The sequence below is a fragment of the Monodon monoceros genome, unplaced genomic scaffold, assembly GCF_005190385.1.
Source record: "Monodon monoceros isolate NGI ecotype Baffin Bay Population unplaced genomic scaffold, NGI_Narwhal_1 Super_Scaffold_1, whole genome shotgun sequence".
NCBI lineage: Eukaryota > Metazoa > Chordata > Mammalia > Artiodactyla > Monodontidae > Monodon > Monodon monoceros.
The window spans coordinates 57,508,935-57,530,472 of record NW_021703765.1 but is presented as its reverse complement, the minus strand read 5'-3'; the positions used below and the strand labels follow the sequence as shown (position 1 = coordinate 57,530,472).

General features: G+C 37.6%; 1 protein-coding gene across 9 annotated transcripts in view; it reads right to left on the bottom strand.

Annotated features, from left to right (window-relative positions):
- The window catches only part of ANKRD12 (ankyrin repeat domain 12), a 113,591-nt gene that overhangs the window by 9,126 nt on the left and 82,927 nt on the right, over positions 1-21,538 (bottom strand). For all 9 annotated transcript variants that reach the window (XR_003793602.1, XR_003793601.1, XM_029223190.1 and 6 more), the window contains 2 exons: positions 8,389-13,103; positions 1,119-1,217 (listed from right to left, as the gene is read on the bottom strand). Coding sequence is in view for 7 of the 9 variants with exons in the window: in XM_029223190.1 (XP_029079023.1) it covers positions 1,119-1,217; positions 8,389-13,103 (4,814 nt within the window). In the remaining 2 variants the exon portion in view is untranslated. The remainder of the gene's footprint in view (positions 1-1,118; positions 1,218-8,388; positions 13,104-21,538) is intronic.

The following is a 21,538-nucleotide window of genomic DNA, read 5'->3' as shown; positions in this document are numbered from 1 at the left end:
TTGTTTGTTCTCACACTGGTCAGACTTCTAAGTTGCTTTCTAGTTTTCTGTAATTCTAAATTGTTTGCTGGTGGATAAGTGGAAGGATGTGAGTCATTTTCACTATTAAAGTTCTGCAAATTACACAGTTCAAACGAGAATTCTAAACTGTCTGTAAGGCAGCACAGCTTTTGAAACATGGTTAGATGCATAGATGAATACATACCAGGTGACTTCACACATGCCTGATGGCTGAAACAGCTATTGATGTGGGTTATATGACCTAACTTCTTACTGCTAACAAATCGCACTGACGTGGGCCAGGCACAATGTTGTAAGCTCTGTTTCAGTGCTTCTTTTTTTTTATTGCTTTTCTCTCTGTAATGCTATAAATTAATTTTCTTCATTTAAAAACATTATTCTGAGGGAAGGTTTTATATTTACCAGATTGTTACAGGAATCCATGGCACAAAAAAGGTTAAGAACCTCTACCCTAGGAAATCAATCATGTATGAAGGAATTGCATACAAGGTTTTGCTTGTATACGAATATGTGTGTATGTCTGTAAAGAAAGATCATAGCTTACATCACATTTGCAGAAAGTCCCTAACTCTCCCACAAAAAATTAAGGTGTTATTATTTTTGACACTCCAAGTTACTTTGATGATTTCTATAAATAATTAGATAGGTTTTCCCCCCTGTCATTTCATGCCAAAACTAACCACCAGAAACTGGAATACTAAAGCAGAACCTAAAAGGACCAATGAGCACAACCTTGGTAAGAGTCTGTACTACAGTAGCTGGTACCAAGCAACAATTCCAAAGCTTGGAAATCCAAATGTCCAAATAGGAATTCACTGCTACAGTTCTGCAAATTTGGCAAATGATAAGGAATTATTAGAGATTCTTATATCAATGTATCAAATATATACTGAACATGAATTGTAACATGGGAGCAGCTATCCTAAATCAGGCTTAAAAATTCTCCATCTTATTGCATGAGCACAAGATAAAATCAAAGCATTTCCCAAAATGGCTTTAAATAAGGAAGAGTCACTAATAAAAAACTGTAGGCAATTATAATCTATTGTTAAAATACAGTTATCTTTGACATAAATGTAAATTTAAATATTTCTTACCCTTTCAATACTGTGTTGCAAACGAAGTTTCATCCTTACAACTTCCTGTTGTCGAAAAAGCTCTTTAAGCGGATCTGACAGGGAAGGTGGTGGTGTAATCTACATAAAAAAAAAAAAGTTGAAAACATTAGATTTTATTTACAATAATCAGCTATTCCTATAAAATTAAAACTTTTTAGTGTGTAACTTAATGAAAACATAAATTCGAATGTTGTTTGAATTAAATAATATAGTAACAATTACACAACTGGTTGTTACTTCTCAATTTCAACTCTTTGAAACAAAGCAGAGCATTCCAGAAAACTTCGATGTTTTAATTCTGAGGCCACAGTGAATTCCAAAGAGCACATTAGGACTAAGGCAGTTATTTACCATACAGAGACACATTTTAGAGCATCAGTAAGTGATAGTTCAAAGACAGGGAGGAAGGAGTAACAAAAACACACAAAACACCAAGCAAACAGTCCTAAAGATGACAGCAGTCTGAGGGTATAGTAAGTGAAATCTCTCTGTAGACATGATAAACTCCGAACACTAAAGTGCTGAATTTTACATTTAGTGAATTAACTCTTTTACAAAAATACATGAAATTGTCTTTAATACAGTTGTCGTTTTCAAACTTTATTATATGTGGTAACTCCCTTTGTCTATCCATGCTCCAAAAAGCTTATGTTTAGTTCATCTCTAAATTGATCATCATAGTGAACTGTGCTTTCTGGTAGATGCTGGAGGTTAAGAAAGCTGACTCAGGGACTCCTCTGGTGGTCCAGTGGTAAAGAATCCGCCTTCCAATGTGGGTTCGATCCCTGGTCGGGGAACTAAGATCCCACATGCCACGGGGCAACTAAGCCCGTGCACCGCAAACTACAGAGCCCACGCGCTCTGGAACCTGCGTGCCACAACTAGAAGCCCGTGCACCGCAACGAAAGATCCCGCATGCCTCTGCAAAGATCCTGCGTGCTGCAACTGAAACTCAATGCAACCAAAAACAAAAAAACAAAACAAAAAAAAAGAAAGCTGACTCAGTCTATGCATACACTCAAGCGTTAATATAAAGAGACATCCAAGTATGGCAGTAACTGTCTGTGATCCCTGAATATTCTCCCTTTACCTCTTGGAGTATCTATATCCGCCCCCCCCCCCAAAGTTTTAATTACTGCCAGCATATTAGAGTGAAGTCACAAAGGTTATCTCAGCACATTCTGGCACAGTTTAATAACTCTGGGGACTCTTCTGAAGGGGGAACAAGCAGATACTGTGTGCTTCCTGATGTGGTGCTACAGGGATTATGCAGTACTATACAGGAAATACTCTTGCCAAAGACACAAACCTGGATCCAATCAAGACTCTATTTATAAATAGTAAACGGTTTATAGGAATCATGGGGAATTAAAAACATGTCAAATAACAATCAGTTGAATCAATGCAGAAAATTCTACAATACCAATAACTTACTGGGGCTGATCATTTTTCAGTTCTCTAATTGCAGTAATGCATTTGATTTCTGTGTCTGTAAACTTCTTTACATTTCATAAGAAGAGGCAAGAGTAGAGTTTGGTGCTATTATTTTAGTTTTGCGAAGTCCTACGGGCGTCCTTCAAGCAGCTCAGAGGACAAATATCTACTCCTTTGAGACCGGAGTGTCAAGAGAAAGCTTCTTTGAGAGGGTTATGCCTGAGCTCTATCTTAAAGGAAGAGCCAGAGCAAAGAGTTAAGAGAAATGAGTTGTGGGGAAGAAAGAAAGGGAAAGAAGGGAGGGAGATAATTCACACACGAGAGGACAGTACAATCACCTGCATGAGAACACTCTGGTATCAGAAGGCAACTGCAGGCTGTCCTGAGTTCCTGGAACATCAATGTGAGGGCAGGAAGGGTGGGATACAAGGGTGGAGAGGGCAGCAGGGCCCAGTAATAAAGCTTGTAGTCTGTTCTGGAAACAGTGTTTCTTCAGGCATGACCCTCAGAACACTGGGTGCATAGAGATGATTTACTGGAAACGGTTCCAAGAACAAGTAAGTTTGGGAAACACTGTATATATGTACTTATTTAGGTATCTTGTAATTAGCAAATTAAAGTTTAATAGTTCTCAGAAGTCCTACAGTGAAGAAATCTATTTATTTTTAGATAAATGGTGTTTCCCAAACTTATTTGATCACGGAAAACACCCCTCTCTCCCTACTGGAGAAGGTATTTAATTAACATACTGTGGAACACATATTATTTGTAACACATTAGGGTAAATTTTGTATGTAATGGGGAACCAGTGGAAGGTCTTAATAGCTCACTGCTATATTTGGAGAACAGATATTAGGGGGACAACACTGTAGGCAAGGAATTAAGGAAACACATCACTGTTACACTGGTGTTAGATGAGGAGGCAGTGGAAGAGATGGGGGTCTAAAACTGCGGGTAACTGACTGATTTAGGATAAGAAAGAGGGAGCAGGGCTTCCCTGGTGGCGCAGTGGTTGAGAGTCCGCCTGCCGATGCAGGGGACACGGGTTCATGCCCCGGTCCAGGAAGATCCCACATGCCGCGGAGCAGCTGGGCCCGTGAGCCATGGTCGCTGAGCCTGCACGTCCGGAGCCTGTGCTCCGCAACGGGAGAGGCCACGACAGTGAGAGGCCTGCGTACCACAAAAAAAAAAAAAGGGAGCAGCTGAGGACCTGTAGGTCCTTAGCATGAGGACTGGATGGCTAGTAATAGAGACAACAGGAGGGGACACAAGGAAAGAGAAGCAGGTTTGGGGGCAAGTTCAGTGCTGAAATGTTGAGTCTGTGGAGCTATCCAGTTAGCAAAAAAGAAGCCGAGGAGAGAGGTTTGGGCAAAATATATAAATTTGGGAATTCTCAACATATATCAATCTATAGAGAAGTCTCTATATGGAGACTTTTGAGGAAACTTTCCTTTTGCTGTTTTCCTCATCTACCTGTAAGTAAATCAGGCATGGAGATTTTGTCTTTTTTAGCATCTGTGAGTCCCAGGAGTCTCTAGAACAGAAGCTCTCTTGACAGCTTCCTCGGGACACCCTTTCTTCTCATCCCCCACACCTCCACCCCTCTGTAGGGTTTCTGTGTATACCAGCTTGTGACAAGTCTTTTTCTTTTTTTCCTCCCCCTGTTCATTTGAGTTTTGGGAACCTGACCTAAAGTTTTATTTTTCTTCCCTTTATTTCCTCCTCTGGAAAAACAGCAGCATTCTGGCTAAATTTTAAGAAAAGCATGTGATAGAAGAATGAACATGTAAGTGGACTCTGGAGACAACGTACCACGTTTATTAACAGGTTCTATAATCAGATTACATAGACAAAGTGAAGAAACCACTTTGACAAAAAGGCAATCAGCAGACTGAAAGGAAACAAATGGATAAAATATTGGTAAATACGAAAAGTAATGTAAAAAAAAAAATTTTTGTTATTCTGGTATTTATTATTTTTCAAAAGCTAAGTTTCAAATAAACTAGTTTTAGTGCAATAAACTCAAAAGTACAGCTTTTTATGAGCAAAAGGTGGAGGGTTCGCATATTAGCTCTAGTAAATGTGACCCTTAAAGTAATTTTGAGCTGTGTAAAATAATGGCAACCTCTTAAATCTGTACAATGTTTTAAAGTTTTCAATGGGCTGTGGCATATACTATTTCAACCTGCTTTGAGGTGGGGTAGACATTATTGTTTTACAGATATCAAAACTAAGGATCAGAGAAGTGAAGCGAATTCTTCAAGATCACACAGGTGGTTTGCAGCAAAATCTAGACAAACTCATGCATGCTACTTGAAAATCTACTAGTTTTTCTACTACACTGTACTGTGTGTTTCTCTACTTTAGTAATTCTCACTAAAAACAAAGAAAAAATTCCCTACTACATCCAGAAATAATTCTAAGTTCTGTTTATAACCCCTTTTGAAACACCACTTGATTATGACTAAATTCTAATTTAATTAAAGTTATATCCCCAGAACTGCTGCAAGGGGATTAAACTTGTATCACATCACCTTTGCAGGAATAAGCAAAGCTGATAGTAAACACAGGCATGCATAACATATACACAAACATGCATCACGCTATATACACGTGTATACATACATATACGTATCAGCAGGCAGACAGTGCTAAAAGGGCAACCTAACACGGTTTATTAGAAATTGTTTTTAGTGAAACAGTTTGTAAAAATTTCTAATTTAAATGTGTTCTTTATAGCTTTATCTATATTTCAACCCTATGATACAAACATAGTTCAGTTCAAAGTTCTTATCCTTTAAGGAGCAATAAAGGAAAAAAGGAAATTATTAGCTTTATATTTTTTGAATCATTAACAAATTATCTTGCTGACAATTTGAAAGAATGACAAATTTATTTACAACTCTATTCTTTTAAATCTACTACTGTTTACTATTAGTAGAGTAACATCAAAATCTCTGTCCAAGATTTAAAAGGCACTAGCATCAGGTATATTCTGTGAAAGCGGGAATAAAGAATCACCATTCCTCTAACTGTCTGATCTCCTCTGAGCTGGGCTTTGAAAGACGGAACATGTGCAAAGGCAGGCTGTGAACCGGCAGGGAATGGCCTGGGGACCACCGAGTACAGCAGGGTAGTAGCCACAGCCAAGCCTGCATGGGAGGACCATGTATGCAGGAGTGGGGACTTAGCTTATAGAAAATTGAGTCTTCTTTAGAAGATGTTTAACCAGGTAGTCATGAATCAGATCTGAGTTTCAAATAAGGAATCCAGACAATAAGTAGACTGACTAGCCTAGAAGAGACTGGACTAGAACCTATGGCAGCTGCTCAGAACGTCTGTTTTGCTCATTTCTGATATCCAGTTAGCACTATGCTTAGCACAGTTATGAACTATATGCATATGCAATTTCTGAATATCTGATTACGCTATATTCACATGTGTGATAATGCAGTAGTCTAAGGAGGTCATGAGGTCCCTGCATGACAGTGGTAAGAAAGAAGAGGGGAAAGGAAGTGAGATGAATCAATAGGACTTAGTGACTGATGTGACAGGAAGGAAGAGGGGAGGGTTGAGTTTTGGGTTCCCAGCCTGGGAAGTGAGATAACAGATAATGACGGTAACTGAAGCAGATGGAGCAAAAAGAGCACTTCTGAGATAAGATAAGCGTGTTTGGTATCGGACATAATGATTTTAAGGATATTGTGGGACATTCAGGAGACGTCCAGAAGCAGCTAGACACATGGTTATGGAAATCAGTAGTGTATTCGGGGCTGAAGATAGATGTAAGACTCATTCTACAAGAGATCAAAAGTGTTGTAACCCTTAATCGGATTATAGCTCAGAGGGAGAGGCAGACACGTAAACAGTTAACTGCAACATAACAGGGGAGGTATAAGGAAGACACAAGCAATTCTGCTTTGACAAGACCTTGCACAGAGGTGATATCATAGTGGGTACAACCGATGGAAGAGGAGAGAAAAGCGGGCCCGGCGAAAACAACGTTTCGCATAGAAGGAAGAGCACTGCCAAGGAGCCCAAATAGTGAAACAAGAGATTACAAAGAAGAGTGAGTTCAGTTTGGCTGAAATACTAGGTGATTTGGATGAGTGGTGAGAAGATGAAGCAGGAGGGGTAGACTGGGGTCAGACTGTGAATGAATGATTGTGCTGGGCTTAGATATGGGTTTTATGTTGTGGGCAATGGGAAGCCAGCTAATCACAGCTGAGATACTTCAATAGGGAAACAGCTTTTTATTGCTTTTGAAGGGACATAAATTTAACAACAAGAGAGAATGCTCCAATAGAAAGAAACTAGGAGAAAAAAGAAGTGAAAAACTTGCTGCGACGTTGAGAGTGAGATAAAATGACGAGGGCCCTAAACGAAGGCAGTGGTAGAAGGTACAGATTCTGGAAGGTAGAATGGTCAGAATTTGGTTTCTACTGTGGGTGTCCTCACTAATACATACAAATTTGTTTTTAAGGGAGCGGGTGGTAACTCATTCCCTTTTGGTCTGTGTGAGGTCTGAAGTGGGAGTGGGCGCGTGGTTAGACCCGCCCCCAAAGAACGCGGGGAGCCCAAGCTCACATTCCTTCCCTGAGGGTAGACTCCCCGTTAGCAGCTCCCACAGGTGCCCTGAGTCACTGTTGCACCTGCATTTATTTCAGTTCACCCGCTTCCGATTCCCTCACACACAGACAGGGATTGCTCACAGCCTCAGAGTCAGCTTCCTGGGGAAGCAAGCCCATTACAGGTGCCTCAGGTCGTTTAGGTGATGATGCCCAGGACACACCGATATTTGAGTCTAGAGGTCAACAGAGATGATATGGCTCAACAGAATTTTTTGGGACTAACCGGTGTGTGGAAGGCTGCTGAAACCACAGAAAGAGACAGGACCTCACTGAATGAAAGGCGACTGAAAATTTAGTTCCTGGAGAACTCTGATGTTTAAGGAGTGGGTAGAGGAGCCGTAAAAAGATAGAAAAAGATTAGTGAGGCAAGAGGACCAGAAGAGTGCACCATCATGAAAGACCGGGGAGTGGGGGGAATTTTATGAACAAGATGGTCACGATATCAAATATGACAGAGATCAAGTAGAAAGAAAAAGGGAGAGGCCAAACAATCAGGCAATTACAAGCTCACTGGTGAGCTTTGTCAGTGCACGTAACGGTGATGGGAGGAACAGGAAGTGACAGAGAGGAGACGTCAGGCACACACCACTCTCCAAGCTGTGGCAGTGAGAGAGGCTGAGCTAGACAAACTGTGACAGGCAAGGGGCAACTTTTTTCTCCCTGGGATGAAGGAGACCCAAATATGTTCAGAGTGGGTGGATAAAGCTCAGTGGAGAGAGAAAATTTTAAAATATGTTAGCAAGAAGTGTTTTCATAGAGGAAGGTTCCAGAGAAGACTGGAGGGAATGGGATCAAAAGCACAGAGAAATAAAAGTATAACTCCTTAGGGCTGAAAGAAAAAGCAGGTAAGGAACAAAATACCATGGACCAGTGCTGTTCAATAAGGTAGCACAGCCTACGCACGGCTACTGAGCACTGACTGACACGTGGTTGGTCTGAGCTGAGACATACCGCTAGCCCACTGGATTCCAAATACTCAGCACCAAAAAAAAAAGAAAAGATTACAGACTACCTCCATAACTTTTCTATATTGATTCTATTTTGACACTGAAATAGTAAAACTAATTTTGCCCGTTCCCTTTTACTTTTTAAAATGTGGCTACTAGAAAATTTAAAACTATACATGACTTTTGTCACATTCCTAGTGAACGGGTTGCAGGTGTGTATCAAGTGAGGTTACTTACTGTGGGGATGCAGATCTTGCTTAAAGGGTTTCCATCCAGGAGATACGATCCATTAAATGTCACATATTCATCATAATACTGAGGTGCTTGAGGGATAACACTACACAACAATTTGCGTTTTTCTTCGATTTTTTTCCTTATGTGCAAGTATTCAAAATACGGATTTGCTCTCTCTGAACTGTACGGCTGGATCTCGTCTAGTTTCAGAGAGTCCACAATGGCTGCCAGAGACTGCTGAGTTTTCTCTTTTGCTTGCAGTAAAGAGGGACTTGCTTGCACAGGCTGAGGCACACGTGACACTTTCCTTTTCCGTGGGTGGTGAATCTGAGGATCATCCTCCTCAGTTAATCTTATTCTTCCTCTAGGAGATGAAGACTCAGTATCTTTGTCTGCTAATAGTGTACAGGTGGCAAGAATCTGTTTGCTTTGATTTGCTATTGTATTTGCTTTGTTTCTAGTCATCCTCTGAGGAATTTGGTTTTCAGTTTTATCATCTTCAGCACTTTCTTCTAATTCTACTTTAACTAAGTGTCCATATCTGTGCATTTCTGGTTGACCTGGTTGTTGTGAATGGTTTTCCAGACTCGATAAAGTACTCTGTTGTGATTCTTCATCTTCTATGGAAAGCAAACACTTTTCACTTTCAGGACAATGTTTTGGATTATCCTGTTCATTCAGATTTCCTTTTGGCATCCCTGCATTCATTTCACATAAATCAGAATCACACTTATCATTCAAATGAGTCAAAACCAAACTCTCTAGTTTGTTTTCTTTTTCATGTGAAATAAGCTGAATATCAGAAGTGCTACTTTCAGCCTCATGGCCACTGGAAGACTTATACATCAGTTTGCTAAATGCATAATGTGTATTTGGCTGGGAAGAGGCATCACTTCCATTAAAGTCCTTTTCTGACGGTAATACAGGCAAAGTATTAGCTTTCTCAAAATTCGGTGCTGTTTCTTGAACAGTGCTTTCAGAGAACACTGGGACAAAGGCATCTGTCTTCTGAACATCTGTTAGGATAAAAGTATTCTCCATATCTTTTGTAGATTCATTATCAGTATCTAAAACAGAATTGATAATTTGAATTGCATTTTTCTGTTGTAAAATACCTGGCTCTTGATTGGCAACATATGACAAAGATCTATGCTTAGAAATAGATTCAGCATCTGAAAGTGATTGGCTGTGAAAAGAGCAAGGTTGCTGTGAAGGGAGAAAGGATGCTGGATCCTGACCACAAGTGTTTCCTGGCAATTCAGTCTGGTGCAAGGATACAAAATCAATATTCTGCTCTTTCAATATTTTGTGTTCAGAGTTACAAAAACCCTGAACAGAGGAATCTTGATCAGATGTAGTAGAATTTGGGCAGATGAAGTCACTGGCGCTTAATGACTCCCGTCTATCAACAGGTATTTCCCATGATTTACTTTGGATCACACCAACCTGATTAGACGGCTCTAGATACACAGGACTGTCCATCAAAGTGCCCACTGCAGCAGTGCTCTTGATACCATTTGTATCAGCAGAAGTGTATTTGCTGTTTACAGATCTAGTTGGAGAGGCTGCAAAACTGGAATGTGTGTTAGACGCACTTGAAAGTTCTCTTTCAGGCACATCCGAGGGTACCTCAGGTTTGGGAGAAGGACAAGCATCTCTTGGCACAACTAAGCCATCTTGACTGCTTTCTTCTGATATTGTTTGGAAGTGTTTTGTATGTTCGCAAATGACAGATGGCATGCTACATCTTCGAACTTCTGCAGTTGGTCTCCCCTCATTTATAACTAGTTTAGCATCTTCTACCGAGGACGACCGGAGATGGGCTGTTGGAAGTCTGCTTGTATACGATGCTTTAATCCGCTCTGGTAGTTCAGTCAGGCTATCCGACTCCCTTTCATGAAGGGCAGGAGATTTGGCAATTGACAAAAATGGTGACTGGGAAAAGGACATTTGGGAATCTGAACCCTCTAACATAAAGTCTGAGTCATACTCCACTGGAAGCCTTGGGGTCGTCACTGTAGTATGGCAAGAATCTTCTGAGCTAGCCACCGAAATCATGGATACGGACCTGGAGCTGAGACCTGGCTTTTCACTTTCTGATCTAGGAGATCTGTTTAAGCTATTATCTGAAACAAAGGATGACTTGCCTAAATTCACTGTATTTTTGGTGTCGACAGATTGTGACCTGTTACTTACAGCATCTTTGCAACGTTTCTCCTTGGTATAAGCATCAGTCAACTCTGAACTCTTCGACCTAGTAAGTTCTTTATTTTTGGACTCAGCTGGTACATGCTTTGTTTTTTCTTTATCTTTTACTTTAAGTTCTAAACAATTACGATTTCTCAACCGTTCCTTTTCTTTTTGCTTAATCTTTTCCTTGTGTTTTCTGTGCCACTGCTCTATTTCTAGGTCTTTAAGGCTTAGCATCCGCTCAAAGCTGGTCTGCATTAAGTCATCATTCACTAGCCTCTTTTCTTTGGGTCGAGTATCTTTTGATGCTGGTGATGACTTAGGTTTAGGCTTATCTGCTTCGGGTTTTACTTTGAGTGAACTACTTAGTTGAACTTTATCCTTGTGTTTGTCTCGTTCTTTGTACCTGTCTATATCTTTATCTTTTTTGTCTTTTTCTTTTCCATCAGGAGTTCTCAAAGGCTCATCTTTTGTTTTTTCTTTAAGAGAGAAAGTTTTTTCATGTTGTGCTTTATTGCTATCTGCTATACTTGACCTCCTCTCTTCCTGGAACTGTTTGGAGTTAGTTATATTTACATTATCTCTAGATTTTTCCTTTTTATCTACCTCCCTATCTTTTTCTTTATTTTTGCTTTTTTCTGATTTAGTAAACTCAGTATTATCTGATTGTTTTTTTTTTTCCATCAAGTGCTTCTCTTTGCTCTCTGCAGGATGTCTCTCTTTTTCAAGTTTTTCTTTGTCATGTTTCCTATCTATCTTTTCTCTACTTTTCTCTCTGTCATCAGTTTTTTTAACGGTAGTAATGTTTTTTATCTTCTCACCTTCTTTATGGCATTTTTCTGTGTGATGTGAATATAGCTTGTCTTTTTCTTTTATTCTGTCAACACATTCACTAGGATCTAACCTGTCTTTCTCTGACTTATGCTCATGTTTTATCTTCTTCTCTTTTTCAGAATTTTTTCTTTCAGCCTTCTCAATGTCCTTTTCTTTACTCTGAAACCGTTTCTCAGATTTTTCCTTACTTTCTTTCATATGCTTTTCTTGTTTTTCAATTTCTATTTCCTTTTCCACTGAATGTAACCCTACAGACTCTTCACTGGCACTTATACCTAAAGAACTGAATTCTGTTTCTTTATCAGTTGGTACATTCTCTCTCTCATCTTTCAAATCTCTTATTTTTTCCTCCCTAAAAGATTTCTCGCTTTCCTTTTTAATCTTTTCTCGTTCTTCTTTAAAGTTCCTCTCTTTGGAGACATGCTTTTCCTTGGTTGATTTATCATCTTTTATGTTTTTCTCCAACTTTGATTTTTTTTCTAATGTTAGGGACTCATGTTCCATACTTAAAAATAGATCTTCAGTTTCATCGCTTTTAAAAAAATTCTCTTTCCAAAATTCTCTATCAAATTCCACACTCCGCTGAAGCTCTTTAGCACCATCCCTATTTTTGTATTTTTCCTTTTCACCTTCAATTTCTTTTTTATGCTTTTCTTTTTCCCTTTCTTTATGTTTTAATTTATGCTTTTTTAATGTTTTACCCTCTTTATCCATTTTTTTCAGCGTGCAATCTGAGTTTTCAAATGTTGGACTGTGATCTTCATCCTTTATTTTGGCATTTGACTTTTCACCAAATTCTAAGTGGAAATCTTTCTGATGTTTGTTTTTTTCCTTATGCTTACAAGATTTTACACTTGAACTTTCTGGCAAGAATTCAGATTCTATATTATCATACCGAACAAGATCAGGCTGTAATGACATTTCAGAACTTCCTGGTGATAAACATGTCTTAGAATGTTCTTGTTTTAGTGGTGTTGACTGCTTTTCACTGAGTCCACAAGAATGTTTGGGAGATTTACCAGTGGAAATATGAAATAAATGTAATGAAGTATCATCTTTTGGGCTAAAAGATTTCCTAAAATTCCCCTCCTCTCTGGTCTTTTCTGAACAATCTAGTGCAGTATTAACTGTCAAGTTTGTTACTCTGGTATTTTCTTTCCCCTCTTTTTCTTGCTTCAGCTCTTGGTTCTCTTTATTTTTGTTTTGGTTCTTTAATTTTCTTTTAACTTTGCCTTTCTGTTTGTGTTCATTTGAAACTCCATATTCCTTTCTGGTCTGTATATCAGAATTTGATGTTTCAGGGACAGAACATGGAGCAGAACACTTTTTGTTCTGAAGAATTTCTTCATCTGAACTTTCAGAACTTGAATACAAAACCCTAGATGGCTTTTGCTTTTTACTTTTAAATGATTTAGGATAGAAAGCTTTCTCCTGTTTTGCAAATAAGCTACTCTTTTCTACTTGAGTCTCGTTCTCTCTTCTCAGCTCTTTCCTAAGAATGCGCCTGCCATCGATCATCTTGTTTACTGCTTCCTCCTCGTCATCTTTGAACTCATACTCATCAAGGGCACATGGAAGAGCTGCTTTACTGGGAACTATTTGTTTACTTTCACAGATGAGAGAGTCTTTCTCTGTCTCAGAGTCAATATTTTCATCAACACTGGAAGGATTTACAGACCGAGCCTCTTCAGAATCTAGAATAAGAAAGGAAAATCTGCTGTTAGTCAAGAGACAACTGTCAGAAAAGACTGAGAGAAAAATATAGCATATAAATCAAATATTTCAAACAATTCAGAGAAAAAAATCATATTTATATGTAAATAATACAATAGCAGTATGTAAGAACTCTGCTACAGTTTTGTGGAAAAGCCTTATAGAGAATCTGCTTCAGGATGACACCCCGTGACACTTCTAAAAGCACACAATACACTGGATTTACAACACAGATACCAAAAAGACGTATCCAATATTAAAATGTATGTATAATATAATGAAGAGGTTCATAACTCAGGGGACTGGATTCAGGAAAACACTGGCTACTAATATAAAAAAAAATTTTTTCTTTTGGCTGTGCCATGCGGCATGTGGGATCTTAGTTCCCTGACCAGGGATGGAACCTGCCCGCGTCCCCTGAAGTGGAAGCACGGAGTCTTAATCACTGGACCACCAGGGAAGTCCCCTATAAAATTTTACATATATGTACATTTTCTTTTTTCCTGGAGAGAGAATATTTAAGTAGAATTCTTTGATGCAAAAAAGATTAACAATCACTAACTTAAAGGGTTTATAATTAAGTAAACATCACAGATGGTTTTATATGCTTCAGAATTTTATTAGTAAAAGCATAAAAGAGCAAATGATTCCCATAAAGGATAGAACTTGAATAAAGGTGAATGGTTTTAACTACACAAGATACATGACTACCTGCTTTACTATCCGTTAAAAAAAAAAAAGAAGAAACATATCCCCCAATTACACAGTCAAGATTATAACAGATAAATTGAATAGATATATAATTAGAAAAAAAACTATTTTATTCTTTAGTTTTTTTATTTATAGTTTATTTTCTTCCTAGTTGGGCATCTTTTCTTAGCTGAAATGTACATTGCATACATGGGGCCTCCAACTGAAAAGAAAACCCAGAGCTCTAATTAAAAGAAAACTGAGGCCTCTGACCAAAAGAGGAAAAAACCAAACTCATAAAAAGTAACTAAACACTTTTTTGGCTAAGTATTTAATAATATTAAAGTTATACATTTATTTTAATACATCAAGCTTCCTCTAAAGTGATCTAGCTCCCAAATATTCTCTTTACATGGAAATTCAAATTCCAGAAGCATTTTAGAGTGTCTATAAGGTTTTGAGCACTGGATAGGAGCTATGGAGAGATCACAATCTTATTTCTGCAGAAGATGTGGTAATATTCTAAGACAATACTATTATTAAGTACCAATGAGTGACACGGTTATATTGACATGTGGTATAAAAAAGAACATTTTTGGAATTACAACTGCTTGTAAGCATAACTCCATTCCCTGTTATCAATACTGCAATACAGAGTATCAAGCCATAGAACTTTTTGCTGCAAAAAAGGAACAGCTGTTTTGGAAGTAGTATTTATTCTGCTCCTTGATTAAATGAATACAAGAATATGTACTGATATGACAGGTGTTATTTTGTCTTATTGGTGCCTTGTTTACAATTTGTTCTTGAGGACTGTTCTCCCCTTGCTGTTTTTAGGAACTTGACTTTTTAGGGTTTATACGTAAGTATTCTATTTATATTATTTCTCATTAGGTAAGTTTTACTGGAAATTGGGAATGGTTTTTTCCTTTGTATATCCCACAAAACCTTAATTCGACATTTAGAATCAATCTTAAGTAAATATTTATTATGCTCCTCCAGGCACAGAGTGCTAGGTGCTACGGGTGACATGATGAAAAGAACACAGTCCTGCGCTGTAACAGTTACACAACCTGATAATTGCTAAAATGGCAGTGGGCACTAGGTCCAAAGGGTGCACTTGGGAAAGAGTCAGTATACTGGGAGAAGTGAAGGGAAGCAGGCTTCTCAAAGCAACAGCACTGAACTGAGGCAGGAAGGATGTATAGGAAGCTCAGGTAGGCTTTAACGGCATGAAAACAACTATTATGAAAATAAGGAGCTCAAACTACAGTATGTCCCATTTAATATATGGCTTTTTTTCATTGAACAGTTGTAGATATTTTCTTTTGAAGTTGCATTTTCTTTATTACTGTTTTTAAGGGCTGCATATTACATGGAGTTAATGTGTAATTATTTAAATGGATTCTCCTGAGGGGACATTCAGGTTGTCCTAATTATTTGATATTCTACTTAATAATTTAGAAAAAACTTTTGTATAGCTTATCAGTTGAAAATAGCAGTATATAAATTTGTCTGTGTGTTGTGTATGTAGGGAAAAAGAAATGAGAGAAATACACCAAAATAGTATCCATATTAAACTCTGGCCAGAGGAATTATGCCTTTTTATTTTTTTTTCAAGTTTTGCTGTACTTTCCAAATTCCTAGCCTAACACATGTATTAGTTTTAACATCAGAAAAAATATTTTTAAAAACTACACTAATAGGTATAAAATGGTACCACTATTTGTTCGATTTTCTGATTACAGGTGTGGCTCATTTTTCCATGTGTTTGTATTTCTCCTGTGTTAACATCACTTTATAATTTCTTCATCCTATTTTCTTCTGGTCTTGCCTATGCATATTAATATATTACTTAAATTATACTACACACATACTCCTGTGTATGTTTCAATCACTATATCATAGAGCTTACCATTCTGAATATACATATTAAAGGTCAAATGCACATTCTCTGAGTTACACACATACGTGTACCTGAGAGATGTAAGGTTGTCATCTGTGCTCCTGATTCATCAACTGAAGGTAATTAAGCAATGCTCTCCAACACAGATGTGTTTTATTCCCCATGGTTCTTTTAAAGAGACTCCTACTTTTTTAAAAGGGAAAAATATAAGTTCTAAAGTGAATAAGTTAGCCTCATGGTACATGATATGTCCGTGATGAAAAGTGTGGAATTACCCCAGGGAAGGATAGCAGCCTGGCTCTGGTCACTGAGTTGCACCTGCCCAACAGGCTCGCTCCTCTCTGCACGCGATTCTCAGCACCAGCAGCAACGACCCTGCATGGTTCTCATGAAGCTGGCTTAGTCTGTGACCCCAGCAAAGATACTACAATTCTGTGATGCCATTTCACTGTCAGACCAGGTTGAAACCCTTTTCTTCCCTAAGCAGTCCAAACCTTTTTGATGTACTTTACCCAGGACTATAGATCAAGCTGGTCTTGGAATTCTAGTGCAGTAGTAGCTTAAAAAAAAAAAGTTTGCTCTGCCTCCCTTAGGAGATGATTGCTTAGAGTAAGAAATTCACCTAGAATCCAAATCCTCAAATCCTTGTTCTCAAAATGGCCATGGTTATCATTATACTGCATTATTTTCTAATCTGCTGCAATCTTTTTAGTCTTTAATATCTATTTAGTCACTAAATTTGAACTCGTATTTACAACATTTTACCAAATTATTTCTGATAAAAAGCTCCTTTAAAAAATGTTTATGTTTAGCATCTCAACAATTTTATTTGGGAAACTAGGAAGAAAAGTGAGAAATAAGCAATCATTAAAACATTAAATTTTTCGTTAAAACATTTTTCTTCTCCATGCGAAAATGCTAAATAGCAAAATGAAACTTAATTGTTAAAAAACAAACACATTTGAAAGTTGCTCTGTACCTCTCAAGGCACTCTAAGATATTTGCAACTAACACTAGTGACATTTAAAGAATAGCTAAATGTTACTTGAGATCACAATTATCCTTAGGCTTGACTTTTCCCCTACTGAGGCTACCATAAATTTCCATCTTATCTTGTATGGAATCCAAAAGGAACAGATGTGACCAATGCAGGAAGATGACAGTATATAAAGTAAATCGCTCCTCCTTCAAAATCTCTCCAAAATAACCAGCATGCATTTGACGAAGCAATTATATTTCACATGCCTGACTAATAAGAAAATCAACAGATTCTGGGCTTTTAAAATAGTCTGATTATATTAATGATTACACATCTTCAGGAAACATAACTATATTCTACTAATGTCACATATACTTCGGGAGTGGGTAATGACAAAACAAAACTAAATATACCATGACCCTAAACTTAAAGAACTTATAGGCAAGTCCAAGTCTCTACTTTTCCTCTGAGATTCAACTGCCTAACCTGGAACTTCTTGGACTCCTTTCAACCACCCTAATTCAAGACTGAAAACATTCAACTCATTACTTTCTCTCCCACAACTGCTTCCTCTTGCTGCTAAAAGCCAATGTTTTCCCACCTCTGGCATGACAACAACCCACTTATGCAAAATAAAAACCTCAGAGTCTTTTGCAACTCTCTCAATTCCTCAGCTTCCAAATTCAACCATTCAAGTGTCACTCTCTGGACTATCTCTTACATCCATCTTCTCTCGATCCCCATGGCCACTGTCCCAGCTCAAGTCCTCACCAGTGCTTGCCTAGATCAGTTATCACCTGAAACAACAATGTGGCTAGCATTACAGATCATATCATGTTTCTTCTCATCTGAGGGTTCCTGCCTCTAGGATAAAAGACTTCCCCAAATCTGAAGCACTATCTCTACTACTACTACCATCAACTATTAATACCATCAATTATTATCCCCATTTAAGAGACATGTAAACAGAGTAAGAGCTAATAAATAGCTTGTCCAAGGTCACCTCACCATGAAGGGATATATCCTGGGGTGTCTTCATCCGCCTTCAGAGCGTGTTCTACACATAATCTCCCATCTTTCATTCCTTCTTGCTATACACATTTGCCATACCAGTGTATTACTTCCTATTCCCCAAACTTCTATGCACGTTTATGTAGATTCTCATCAGTTACTTTTTTAAAAAAACTGAAGTATAGTTGATTTACAATATTGTGTTAGTTTCAGGTAACTCAGTTTTATATATATATGTGTATATTTTTTTCCATCTTTTCCATTATAGGTAATTATAAGATACTGAATATAGTTCTGTGTGTAAATCCTTGTTGTTTATCTATTTTGAATATAGTAGTGTGTATCTGTTAATCTCAACCTCTAATCTACCCCACCCCCACTTTCCCCTTTGGTAACCATAAATTTGTGTTCTCGGTCTGTGAGTCTGTTTCTGTGTTGTAAATAAGCTCATTTGTATCATTTATTTTAGAGTCCAAAGATTAAATATATTTGTCTTTACTCAGTTACTCTATTATTTTCCAACTACTTCACTAGAAGATATTTTAGATTATCGGTCAAGGAGAGGTGCAGTTCAAGAATTTATATTTTAGGAAGGGCATAGGGGTAGGAATCTGTTGTGGGGAGAAGGTTGGGTAGGAGACTTGTCTTGAGGCTACGTATTTACTTATATGTTTATTTGAATGGATCTGGAAGGAGGTGAAGTTAACTTCTCATTTACCCCTGGGAACATCACTGGTTTGAAACCATTCCAAAAGATGTGTATATTTTATTGCTGCTGTTCTGATCACTGGGATTTGGGAGGTCAAAGATCGTTTCCCAGGAAGGTCAAGGGGCAAAGAGAAGGCTATCTGTTCTACAATATCCCCTATGCATTCCACTTATTCTAGATGAATACGTGCTTAAATACATGCACGCGCACGCACACTTCAGCTTCTTGTAAACTTATAAAAGTATACTACTTTATTAATAAGCACCTGTGTAAATTGTAACACCTGGAGAATGAAAAACTTAGGTATTATCTATTTGTGGGACGGAGGATGGTAGGGATGATAGTGCATTTACTGAGAATAAAAAGGCATGTTTATGGAATCTGGGAGTTCTTTGTGGGAAGGTAACTCTACTGTTCTGTTTTTCACTTACCCAACAGATAACTTCAAATACAAGTCTGTGCCTTATACTTAGGGACTTCTGTAATACCTAGCATGTGCAGGTACTTAATGAATGCAGAATGAGTATACAACCAGAGGGTTTCAGAACCGGATTAAAACATCAAGAAACCAAGTTGGGGTGCTTATACTGGACAGACAGGAGGACTGTAGAAAGGAACAGAAGCATGTAACACAAGTAGAAACACACACACCACTGTCAAGCAATTATGCTCCACTGAAGACGTTAAAAAAAAACAAACCATGTAACACAAATTCATCCACTTTACAATTTTGTTTAACGTCCAAGTGCCATTGACTACTACTACTGTCCGACTCATTCATTGCTGACGTCTTCTTAAAGTCAGCACTTTGAACAGGTGGCAACCACTTCACCCACACGGTATCAGTTCCCACAGCGCTGGTCACGTGGAGATTAGGTCTGTCACTTGAACGGCTTTCAGCCACCCTTAGATTTTGTATAGCCTGCACTTTCACACCTTATGCACTAACACTTCCAATATTCTTCCTATACTGAGCTCATGCTTTTATACATCAGCTGCTGAGCCTTTCTGAGTCAGCCAGAAATTTACTTTTAAACAATGGCACCATCTTTACATAGTGTGGTGTCCGTACAATTATTTGAGTACATATGTATTTTGTATTTTATGAAAATGGAAAAATTAGCCCCCTTCAGAAGCTGAAATAAAGACTGTTCAATTGTGAAGAAAAGGAAAATTAGAGAACCCATATAAATACTAGATATATATTAGAGTGTGTCACATTTTGAAAAGCAGTGATGAAAAATAAGGTTTAAAATTACGGGCAATATCAGCATGTAAAATATTTAGATAACTTATACAGAGTTTATGCCAATACTAAGTACTAGAAATTAGTTTCAAAAGGAGCCTAATGTTCACCTCTGTCTTGACAAAAATTAAGAAAATTGATCAGAACCATTAAAATAATCTCCTGCTCAACCTGTGGCTAAATCCCTTTGTAATCACCACAAGCAACTCTTCCTTTCCAGTATTAAAGTCAGTTTACCACTAAACTCATTGTAGGTTAACAAAGAAAATGTGAAATTGCGATAAGAAAAATACATGGAAAATAGTTTTCCTTAACTAAAATCATGGAGATGCAATGAGCAAAATCCAGACTTTGGGAAAAACTGCCAGGCGCATGATTTTTTCAACAACAGAAGAATACAAGAACATAAGAATGGAAGGGAATATTTACAGATTAAAAGATACTCAAACGTCTCACCCAACTGCAATATATGGACTTCATTTGGATTCAGACTTTGAAAAAGTTGAAAAAAACTTATGATTTTATGAGGTTATTGGAACAATAACCAAATATTTACTAGTAATCCAGTTTAGTTAGCTTAGGTATGATAATGATATTATGGTTTTTTTTTAACTCCTATCTTTTAAGAGATACCTACTAAAATATTTTCTAATAAAATGACTTCAAAGATGGGATAGGGAAGAATGGAAAGAACAAAACAAGACTGGCCATAAGGTGGTAATGATTAAAAGTGGGTAATAAGTATACATGGGTTCGTAATACTACTCCTCTTTCTGCTCTGTACTTTCACTACAGAGATTAAAAATTAAAAATTTCTATATTGCGCTTCCCTGGTGGCGCAGTGGTTGAGAGTCTCCCTGCCGACGCAGGGGACACGGGTTCGTGCCCCGGTCCGGGAAGATCCCACGTGCCGCGGAGCGGCTAGGCCCGTGAGCCATGGCCACTGAGCCTGCGCTCCGCAACACGAGAGGCCACAACAGTGAGAGGCCTGCGTACCGCAAAAAAAAAAAAAAAAAAATTCTATATTGAAACTAAAAACATTAATTTGCATACAATTAATCTATTTTAAAATGTTTTCAACAATGAATGTATCATGCAATGTACAGAATTAACCCCCCCCACCATAACATATATACTATACTTAGGGAGTTTTAAAATAAATAATTTTCTGAGTATAAAATCAGGTAATATGTAAGCACATTTTCAGGAATACATATGAAAAGATACTCTTTCATTAAAGACAGTAAAAAAAAAAAAAAGACAAAAAAAAAAAAGACAGTAAATTAGGTAACTGTAGGCTCTATGGCAAAAAACAAAAAAATCATACCAGCAAGGTGACTACAGTTAACAATACTGTATTGTATACCTGAAAGTTGCTAAGGGTAGATTTTAAACGTTCTTACAACACACACACACACACACACACACACACACACACACACACACACAAAATTGTAATCAGGTTAGGTGATGGATGTGTCAACTAACCTTACTGTGGTAATCACTTTGCAACATATACATATATCAAATAATTACACCTACACCTTAAACTTATACAATGTTATATGTCAATTAACTCAATAAAGCTAGAAAAAAAAATAAAGGAAAAAAGCCATCTTGACTACTTTAAATTATATAAACCAGTGAACTTGATTAGAGTTTTCATCTTTACGATGGTAAATAAAAATGACATTTTAAAGATTGTAAGACTGCAATAATATATAAAGGATGGTCCTGAATGTTTCATTTTAAATAACTGGACATGACTAATATGATAACTTTATTTCAAGTTTTCACTGTTTTTAAAGGAAACATTTATCAAGTGCTTACTCTGTGCCAGTCAATAGTCTATGTGTCTTTGTATATTAACTCATT